The sequence below is a fragment of the Lupinus angustifolius genome, unplaced genomic scaffold (assembly GCF_001865875.1).
Source record: "Lupinus angustifolius cultivar Tanjil unplaced genomic scaffold, LupAngTanjil_v1.0 Scaffold_60_127, whole genome shotgun sequence".
Lineage (NCBI taxonomy): Eukaryota > Viridiplantae > Streptophyta > Magnoliopsida > Fabales > Fabaceae > Lupinus > Lupinus angustifolius.
Window position 1 is genome coordinate 1 of NW_017723008.1, and position 11472 is coordinate 11472.

An 11472-nucleotide genomic window follows, 5' to 3' on the forward strand; every position below is an offset into this window, starting at 1 on the left:
AAACTTTAGTAATTGAAATATAATAATAAATTTAACATGTAAATAAAATTTATTATTCATGTATAATTATTTTATATAGATTGATCATTAAAAAATATATAAATATATATTGAAATGTAAAAACCAGTTGGGTACCTGCGAAATACTCGTTATCCATTTATTTTGTAATTATTATTCACTCTTCAAAAAGGTAATACAAATAAACATAAATAATATATTAAGAATGTATAAATCTTTTTACACATAAATATTACACTCATAATATAATGTTTATGAGCGTCTTATTCACGTGTATATATATAGCTAGAGATATCAGAGGTTTGCATTTTTATTTAAATTATCTATTATCTTTCTCAACATCATTGTGGATGGTTTCATTTAGAGCAATTAGTTGAGGGTCCTTAGAGGCTTAGAGTAAATGTTTGAGATGTTAGTAATCAAGTAAATAGGTAGATATCTATATTTACTAGGGAACATTAACATGTTCCATAAAAATATTGTTTAAGAAATGAAAATAAGTAATTTTATAATGTCAACTTATTTTATATTTTTAAGTAATATTGTTAGAATACTTGTTAACATAAGTCATATTTATATTAGGATTAAAGAGTTCCTTGTATGTAGCTTTACTTGTGAGTTTATAATCGTTAATGTATGTTCTATTCCGAATCATCCTAGCAAGCTTTTTACCATATGGTTTGTGTATTAAATGTACTACAAATCATTTTTGCAAACGTCCCATAACCTTGTCATCACTCATTTTCTATATTCTTTTAATCTGTAAGTTTATGCACTTATTTACTTTCGACTTATTCAATTTTGAGTAGGACAATGTATTATGAAATCAAAATAGGGATGTCAAATGATGATATTTTGAATTTTTATTTTATTATTGTATAAAAAACAGAGAAATTAAAAGAGAGATAAAAAAGTACATGATATCATATATCTTATTTAAAATATAAGTTAATTTTTTTAATAATGTGAAATTTCAAATATCATGTAATTTTCCTTCCCTCTATCTTTTCTCTACAGTTTAATGTATTCCTGCTTATTTGAATATCCATATGATCAATGTCCATTATGACATTTTATAAGTCTGGTAGGAGAAAAATATTTGGTCTTCTAATTTAATTATATGATGCTGGAATATCAAAGTTTGAACAAAATTGAGGACTTAAAAAATTACAATGACAAAAATAAAGAAAAGTAGTATATGTTGTATTTCAAATAATTTAATTATATAATATTTTGATAATAATTCTTGAACAAAAAAATGTATCATATAAACTATTAGAATGTATCTTTACTTTCAAACTGAATTATTGTTACTCCGATATATTTTTATAGAGTCTTAATGAATGTTAAACAATTTGATGTTTTTCTCACTTTAGGTCAGACTGTGAATTATAAATAAACAATGTGATAATTAAATCAAATTATTCAATAAATAATAATTGACAATACAACAAATTAAAAAAATTAAAACAATATATACATGTCAATTATATATGTAATAAAAATATTTAGAATATTAATTAATTATAGATGTACTACACATTAAGCCATAAAACAACACATAAGTCTTCCGTGTTTTATTAGTTATCAAAAGTTGTAATCTTTTATTGAATAGAAGGAAAACTATTGACGTTAGTCATTTTAAATATAAAAAATTAGAGTAAAAGAAGCTATGTTAATGTAGTAATATAATTTATTTTATGGAAGATTATATTACTATTACATAATAGATATATTTACATAGTAATAAAAGTTTAATATTAAAAGTATGCATAAAAAATAAGAGGACAGACTATATACAATCATAATAGATGACGTCAAATTAAACTTGCGTATTATAACTTTGGAAGCCAGATTGATGGATAATATTTGAGCATTTGATTCAATATTTGAATGATAATATAATATAACGATCGTTTTTTTGTACAATGTTATAAGTTGATAGAATAATATTGCAGATAAAAAACAAGGAGAGCAAAATCACATAATTACTCCCCTAATACTTATTATAAAAATTCATAATGTTTTTATACGACATTTTACACAAAACATTTATTATTTTTTCTTTATTTATCCATATTAAAAGCTTTGACCACATATATTTTTTGTTATTATTTTTAATAAAATTACTAATTAAAGAAAAATATTAAATAGAAATAAAGTTTTTTAATCTTATAATATTTTAAAAGATCAACATACATTGTACTAATATATTGAATTTAATTAAAATGACTTATAAATAACAAATGACCAAAATCTATTTTAGGAAAATAAGTAAAAAATGAATATAGTATCTATACTCTATAAATGTATAAATTTATACATAACAATCATTATATCATGCATTATTTAAATTATTTTAAAAATAATAATAAGTAAATATAAATAATATATAAAACTCATACACAAATATTAAATACATTTATTTGTTTTAAGTAATCACAAGAATATTATTTGATAAGAGTTTGAACTGAGACGTGTATTTTCCAATGAAAGACAACCACGTAAGAATCAAAATTGGACATCCTCGTTGAATTCTTTCAATATTAAGACATCACTTTTCCCTTTTTTTCAATTCTCTGATTCTTTTCATTCTCCATTCTTCTCACTCACCCACTCACACAAACACACACACTCTTCTCTCTCTCGAATCCCACTATGGTTCCAAAACCCCTTTTTCATCTCCCTCTCTTATTTCTGGTGTTGTTTTTTTCATCAAAAACTGAATCCCTTAGATTCGAGCTCGAATCTGGTGGCACCAAATGCATCTCTGAAAGCATCCACAACAATGCTATGACAGTAGGCACATATTCCGTTGTTAATCACAATGAGGGTCACCCCTTACCTGATTCTCACAAAGTCACCGTTAAGGTAATTTAAAAATTCAAACTTTTTGATATCCACTATTGAATCTTCGTTCTTTTGATCATGTTCAATAATTTTTGGCAAAAGGGTAATTGTAGATTTGGTTTATTGTTCTTTTTGTTGTTATTAGGTGACTTCGGCGTTCGGGAATAATTATCACCAAGCTGATGCGGTTCAAGCTGGTAAGTTTGCATTTTACGCAAGTGAGTCTGGAGACCACGTTGCTTGTTTCTCGGCTGCAGAACACAATCCCAAGGTAATCTTGACTGTTGAATTTGTTTGGAAATCTGGTGTTCAAGCCAAGGATTGGTCTACTGTTGCAAAGAAAGGCCAAGTTGATGTAAGTCACTCACACTTTTTACAAGTCTCAAATTGTGATTTTAATCTTAGATTTAATATGTATGCATTGACAATATAAATATTATTACAATATCAACAAATCATTCACTCAATCTATGTGTTGATCAACATTGATTCTTAAAAAAAACAATACAAATAAAGGATGAATCAATATTTTAAATTGCGGACTGCATCATGTGATGTAACAACATTATTGTGGTTGTGGTGACCGTCGCAATTACATCACGCTGCTGACACTGAATCACAATGATGCATGCGATTGCATCGGACTACATATAGGCTGTATCAGGCCGCAACATAACCGCATCAGATCGCATCGATATCAAAAAAATATTTTTTACCCACATTAATTCACACTGCAACGGCCGCAATAGCAATTTATAACACCGGGATGAATAATATAATGATTGTGTAAAAAAAAGTTATATTGACAACAATACATAAATATTAAACTCTTATAATTTAGATTGTGGTTGCAACACATATATACATACATAAACTTAGCATTAAAAATTAAAGGTATATTTAAATTTTTTGGCTAAAATTTATCAAATCTTGATTGAGTTGCTACGATTTTTTGTTTTGTTTCGATCCTTATAAATTCTAAGATTTTTGTTAGAGTCTCTAGTGATAATATGGCTAACAATCACATGTGGCAATTGACATGCTAAAGTGACCACTTAGCTAATTGTGATATTTGGTACACCATTGACGAAGACTAAAACTAAAAGGATCAACTAATTAAAAGACCAAAAACTAAAGAATAAATTCAGAGATTAAAATCAAAATTGTCTATAATTGCATAGAATGATTTTATTTAAACCTTAAGATCCACTAGCATGGTAAGGCGTATTATGTGTATATTAATGGTGGCTACAAATTATTGTGTGTATATTGAATGGTGGCTACAAATTTTCTTTGCAAATTTCATTGTATTAGCCTGTCACTCATTTTCCATCATTCCTTGCACTATTTAACTTGTAAACATGTGTTTGTTTTCCACTTATGTGATGTCGAATAAGTAGCAGTCGATTCTTTTGTTTACTTATTATTCTCCTGACAAAATTAGCTTTTCTGAGTGATTGCTGAATAACAATTGTTAATTATATATTATTCATCCCATGTATCTTTTGAATGGCGTTTACCATAATCCTGCTGATATCAATAAAATTTTACCCATTTTATCAAACATGGACCCATTTGAGGCATAAACCAATTCATAACTCATTCATTCTTCATTTAGTTTGCAAAATTTGTAGTCTTTGCTGACACCATGTTTGATAGAAGGAAAAATTCTTGCACTGATTTGATTCATTCACAATCACATATACCAGGTAATGGAGCTAGAGGTAAAGAAGTTGATTGAATCTGCTAATGAAATTTACAAAGAGATGTCTTATATTCGTGCAAGGTAAGCATGTGCACTTACCCTGTAAATTCTTATTCTTAATTAAATACAGGCTTAGTTTATTTTAACAAGTATCGTTCTTGTTTTTGTTTACTTTTCTTCTTTACAGTGGAGATGATACACACGAGCTCAACAGAGTAACCAATGAGAGAATGTTCTGGTTGAGTTTTCTCTCTCTTTTTGTCTGCTTATCTGTTGCAGGGTTGCAACTGTGGCACCTCAAGACCTTTTTTGAGAAAAAGAAACTCATCTAAATTTTGTGATATCTGTTACATTTTTCTTATGCACTTTTTGTAAGATATACCGGCAATAATTTATCCAGAGATTACACATATAGATAGTATGTAGATCTCAGAATATTCTCATTGTTAAATGCAAAACAGATTTATGGCAATACATTAGAGCCCTAGAGGGAATTATGATAACAACATATTTTATCCTTGCACTGATAGGATTTTGCTTGATCTTATTTCATGCTACTCTTAAGTTGATGTTTATCTTTATCCTAATGTTGTTTTATTATTTATGTGTAATCAGTGTTTTGAAAAATCTTTTTGACATCACAAATTTGATTGGTTGAACCAGTCAAACCATGAATTGCATTTGTTGGTGTTCAATGTCCAACTTGGTTTCTAAAACATCATTCATAAATATGAATGAAGATCACCTGTCCTGTTTTTTATATCCTAATGGTATTTCAATCTAATTAAAGAGCGTCACTTAAAAGAAAAATTATAAAAAAAACTAATTATTTTATATTATTTGGTTGAATGTGATTAACTAAAATATGAGAAAATGATTTTTTTTTAAGACATTTGATTCTTGTTTTTATAAATGCTGTCTATATAGCAAGTATGTCTCGGTCTATCTATTACTTCAGTTCAACAAGCTTTTTTCAACACTTAGACTTTACTCAAAAACTGTGATCCCGACAGGCATTCATGATTACATCGTACTTTATGATTGCATCGTACTTTATGATTACATCGTACTATAGGTCATGATGTTGAGGTTTGGGTGACACTCCAATGCCACCTTTCATGATTACGTCGTACTTTAGGCATTTGAGACAATGAATGGCTAATCAATATTGAGTCGGAAGGTGTCACATTTTTATCAATCAAAGTCCATCATCAACGATGTCTTGGATTAAAAGATATCCATCCCCAAAAGATGCTGTAAAAGAGAACGTGGGGATCTTCCATATCTTTTCTTCTTTTCCCTCCATTTTGCATTCCAGGCAGGGGAGGGAGGGAGGGATTAGAGTTGGGACCTCATAATTTTTCACTTGATAATGTGGACAGAGTGAACTTGACTCAAGAGTAAGGTCATTTGTTTAGCGATCAAGAAGTCAAATACGAAAAACAACCTTTCCGCTTCTAGGGATAAGGCTACATATATTTACCTCTTATAGACCCACTAAGTCATATTTAAAGTCATTTTTTGCAGCAAATAAACGGTTAGTGTGAAACCAGAAAAAAGGAACTCCTTTGAGAAGGGTAATACTAATACCAAAGGAGTTGCTAGCATCTATATAGCACAGGAGTTAGTAAAACAAAATCCAAGAATGCAAACTATTATTCATTTTCTAAACGAAACATGAAACATCATACAAACAGCGGATGACATGATGTACCCTATCTTCCTCAATTACTTTGTACAGTTCAAATGTATTACACTCAAAGCAACAATTTGTATATGCTCCACTTGAATGGAATGGGAGTTTTAATGAGATAAAATGTAATGGAATGCAGAAACCAAATAAAAGCCACCAACATAGCTTTTTCTACTAATTAGAAGCCAAACAATTGGAAACAAGTATTATCTTTGCAGGTTTTCCAGTTAGCCTATCCATAAATCCAGCAGCAGTAGGGAATGCAGACCACCGGAACGGTAATAGCCAATAACTCATCTGAATTTCTGGACATGTTAACGCTCTTACGCATTTATGAAGAGAACAAGTGCCAGTGATGATCTGATGGCAAGTTTTCCTTGATCTTTTCAAGCCGTTTAAGTATATCTATGAAGGAAGGTCTTTCATTCATGTCGGCAGCCCAACACTGCTCTGTTAATCTAAGAACATACCAGGTCAAAGTTTGTGATATAACTCAAGATTAAAAAAAGGCAAAAACTGATTTTTTGAATCAAGAGCTTAACAGTGAGGTGGTAACCTCTTTATTTATAAGTAGCACAAACCATCAACATCAAAGAGATTTACAGTGGAACCCTGAGTTACAAATTGCATACTAAAAGGAGAACCCTAAATTCAATCTTAAGTCCTGGGCAAAAGTTTGATTAGGTGAGACAGCTCCTGGTGGCTGATATATTAAATAGTTGATATAAACAAAAGGAATTACTAACTAACTTTTAATAGCTTAATTTGCAAAGCATTTCAGATTTCAGAACCTCTAACTAATTGGACACAAGGTTTATATCATATTTATGCTACTCATACTTGGGGTTTCTGAAAGTACCAAGAGTAACCGTATAGCTTTCGGATGTTCTTCAAGTATGAGGAAGTTGGGTAAATCAACCATTATTAACCATTCAACCAGGTTATTTACAGTATGTCATAATGAATCAAACTATCAGAGATTAAAGCATACTGCCAATACATAAAAAGATTATAGAAGCTGGGTCAGCGTAAAATTATAAGAGACGAAGTGAGATGTTTTTTGTGATTTAGGGGCAATAACAATAGTAAGATTAACAATGGCACAGCATGGCCCAGGTACGACTGAGAATTTAAACACACACCAGAGCATATACAGTTGAAGAGTTTAAATCAAACCAGATGATTTTGTGAGAAGGTAAAGACATGAAATCATCCTAATATCAGATATTTAGACAAGTAGGGGGGCAGACTTAAAATATTGAGGATGCGATTAGACATGCTCCAACATGGAATATCTTTTACATTGGATGCATTTTGGTGAGTACTTATACAAGACACAGTTAAATAGACGGACTTCTGGTAGTATGTCTTTTAAGACATCAACTTTCCTTTTCATAAGTTACTCTAGAAGTGAAACTAAACAACATAATCACATAAGTTTAATTGACTAAACTTGTAGCTTCCGTTTAGTATTTTAATTTAGTATCCTAAAGGGTCTACTGTCTTGAAAGCTTCAACTATTATGTGCAAGCCTGACAATGATCTATATCTCACACATGCCCTGCCATCAGTGCGCCATGTGAAAGCCTTTTGGGCTATAAGCATGGAGAAAGAATAAATCTACTTACAAGATAACAAAAACTGTTGACCCCTTGGTCAAAGAGGAACTCACATTAAAAACCAACTCTCCTAATAACATACAAGAAAATTGCATAAAAGAGGCATCATAAATGACTTACTCTATCAGTTCAGGGGTATATCCCTTGGCACGAATAGTAGGCCTGTGTCCTTCTGCTGCCCGCTTGGCTCCATCAAGAGGTTCATAATTTGCAAAAGGTGGTTCACCTTCAAGCATCTGCACAGGATGATGATATCATGAGCTAAAACCAGATTCTCATTATATCACATAAAACTTCTATATTCAAACAAGCACAGTTACCTCATATAGAATCATTGCAAAAGAGAACACATCAACCTTCTTATCATATCTTCGGTGTTTGAAAACTTCAGGAGCCATGTAGCGGTCTTTTATATCCTCAAGAACAAGGAAACTAAATTGAGTTTTGTGCACAAATGACTAATCTTGTTTTAAAAGAACTTATAAGAATACTCACAGCTTCCAGTTTCACCGGTCATCTTGTATACATCGTGAGAACTTTGGACCTTGATAAGCTTACTCAATCCAAAATCACCAACTTTTAAATGGTTGGCACTAGTATTGACTAAAAGAACATTCCTGAAATTTAGAAAATAAACTTCAATACTTAATATAAAGACTTCTAAATTCCAGCTGCATGTCATTGATGATAAAAAGTCTTGTAAATCTAGGATAAAAGCAAACTTCGGTTCGAATTGTTATTACTTATAAGTAATACATGATGATGATATGCTGTCTGTGGCAGCTAACCCAAATTTATATTTCATATATGCATACCTTGGCTTTAGGTCTCGGTGAATTATAACATTCGGTTCATTATGAAGATAGGCCATTCCTCTACAAAAAATATTCATAAAATAATGATTAGGTTGTATAACAAATTTACAGAGAGGTTGGAGAGCCTTTTGGAGCTAACTAGTTCTTATTTTGTTTTTAACCATTCTAATATCAGATAATTTGCTATCATCCTTTATGTTCTTCTCTTCAGTTCTTAATAATTTCTTTTTACAAAAAGGAAGGGTAACACAACATACCTGGCAATATCCATGGAAAAGTTGATAGCGGCTGCAGTATTAAGTGAACCTTTTTCTTTGAGGTACTGATGAAGATCACCCTATAAATGAAAGAAAATATTAAGCTAATATTAAAACCATAAGTTGACATAATTTTTACCAGATTAGAAACTAGTTGTAGAGTGTTCAGTTGGAAGCAATTACATTCATTCACGTACCCCTCTTAGATACTCAGTAATTAACATAAGGGGCTTCCTATCAGTAACAGCTCCTAGAAACTGAACTATATTGGGGTGTCGAAGCTTTACTAACAAATTGACCTCATGCCTGAAGTCCTGACTGCATTAAAAATTTATACAATAGAAAAAATCATAGAGGATGAGTCATTGACACATATGAGAAAGCAGAAAAACATGGGACAGAGAGAAAGTACAAGCTTAATCACAACTCTCTGTGCGTATGTCTCCCTCCCCTTCCCTCTCAATTAAGTTTTGATCATTCACTATAAAAAGACATAATTAAATACCCAATTGTTTTATAATAAGTGACTAGGCCCTAAAGAGGAAGTAGGTTCAACCTGGACAAAATACCTTCATAAAAAAGAGATACTTGTTGAAATGTTGCCGTAAGGGCTAATGTAAAAGTCAGAGGAAAGGAAAAAGCAACATTAGTTTTAACACATCCATCAACCACATGTGTTTGTAAGACATTTACGTCACACATATTCAGACCCTAGTAGCAAAACAATTGACGAAACACATGAAATGAAAGAAAAAAATCTCACATCACCAATCTATCTTCTGAAAGAGAGGGAAGAATGCGTTTGACAGCAACTGGAGTTCCACGCCAATGGGCTTTTAAAATCTCACCGAAAGATCCCTAAATAAAACTACATTGTTTATAAGGCGGAATCTTGTACAAAAAAATTTAGTTCATCAATGTAAAGCATGATTAAAATAATATACCTAGCAAAGCAAAGAAAAGCACAAAAGAAATAGCATATATAGTGGGATTTAAGGAGAGCATATATAAACAATCTTAACCTATAAGCGGAGAGGTTGTTTCCAGAATTTGAAGTTATGACCTTTTGATAAGGTAAGCCTCACCCTCCACTATGACAAACAGAAATTGAGAATAATGTATGGTCATATAAGTAATAGTAGCAGACAAGGCCACAACTACAACACAACAAACACTTAACAAAAACAAAGTGCCAAATATTTTCTTTCACATAATTGGATGCCACTGAATCAATGAAGAAAACGTAGCAGTCACCTTTCCAATACGTGCTGAATTAGAGAAGTCAAGCTCAGAAGGGTCAACTTCCCAATCACACTTGTTAGGCAATGGGGGCGGAACAGTGTTGGGTTCGAAATGGCTCCCATTTTGACCCTGCCTCATCAAAGTTCACAATTCAGATCCCAATAACAATTAAAATCACAAATCAACAAATATCAGATCACCAATCACCAATGAAGCAAGGTTATAAATTAAAAGCATAAACTTACATAAGACGAGCCTCCGTGTGTTTTCAAAAGCTGGATCACGCTATTTCTTTTAGCTCCTTCAGCATCAGCAAGAGGCTGTCCATACAAAAAAACAATTAACAACGATTACTATTAGAATGACTAAACCTAACTTAACCACATAAGTCTAACTCTCTTGTTTAAGCCTTATAAGCATTGGTTCGGTCATATTCTCATCCGATACAAGACTTATTTTACGAAATCAAACAGAAATCGAGAAATGAATTGTATACAGTGTTTTTCCAACGATCTTGAGAGTTGACGTCAGCACCGAATTGGATTAAGCAGTTAGCAACGTCGAGCCAGCCGTGGAGGGAGGCGACGTGGAGAGGAGTGCGGTTATCGTAATCTGTGGCATTAACAAGAGATGGATCTTCTTGCAAGAGTTTGCGGACAGAAGCGGCGTCGTTTTGGTGAGCGTGCCACAGTATCAAGGAGGTGCGGCTCACCCTAGCTTTCTCCTTTTGCTTGTCGGAAGATAATGATTCGCCGCCGCCGGAGCTCATTCTGTGACGGTTGCTTTCTATTTTGGGAATGTGAAATAGTGGAAAAGTGGAATGCGAGAAATGAAATGAGAAGAGAGGAGTTGATAAAAATGGAAATGGTTCAAGTGTCGGTTATGCTAACAACATAAATATAATGAAATAATGTTACCATTTACTTAAGCCACATAAATTGTGAGTGCCAAGTGTAGATATTATTATATAATAAAATGACAAATAATGAGGATTATCTATTACATTTTTTTATGTCTCATTTCGTCCAAACTAAATTAGAAGTTGACATTTATTTTAAAGAAAAATTACAAAAATATAAAATAACGTTTTTATGTTATTTGATGAAATTTGATTGATTTAGTATATGATGATAATTTTTTTTTTAAGGGACACACGATCTACTTTGAGATCTATTAATGATCACAACATATTGACAGGTGATGCCTTGAGGATAAAGTAATTGTTTAATTACTAATAGTTGTCTAATATATGGATAATAACTTGTTCTTATAT

At 31.5% G+C, this 11472-nt stretch overlaps 2 protein-coding genes across 2 annotated transcripts; one reads left to right on the forward strand and one right to left on the reverse strand.

Annotated features, from left to right (window-relative positions):
• Window positions 1–2542: 2542 nt before the first annotated feature.
• LOC109339200 (transmembrane emp24 domain-containing protein p24delta9-like) lies at window positions 2543–5092 on the forward strand. Its single transcript, XM_019576613.1, has 4 exons — window positions 2543–2889; window positions 3014–3223; window positions 4578–4654; window positions 4761–5092. Exons 1-4 carry the CDS (start codon window positions 2677–2679, stop codon window positions 4903–4905), a joined length of 645 nt encoding a protein of 214 aa, XP_019432158.1. The 5' UTR covers window positions 2543–2676; the 3' UTR covers window positions 4906–5092.
• A 1119-nt stretch (window positions 5093–6211) lies between these two features.
• LOC109339198 (serine/threonine-protein kinase STY46-like) lies at window positions 6212–11102 on the reverse strand. Its single transcript, XM_019576612.1, has 11 exons — window positions 10696–11102; window positions 10445–10519; window positions 10212–10328; window positions 9721–9815; window positions 9155–9275; window positions 8958–9037; window positions 8701–8760; window positions 8381–8502; window positions 8206–8291; window positions 8006–8121; window positions 6212–6724 (listed from the first exon to the last, which is right to left on the reverse strand). Exons 1-11 carry the CDS (start codon window positions 10966–10968, stop codon window positions 6598–6600), a joined length of 1272 nt encoding a protein of 423 aa, XP_019432157.1. The 5' UTR covers window positions 10969–11102; the 3' UTR covers window positions 6212–6597.
• Window positions 11103–11472: the final 370 nt, after the last annotated feature.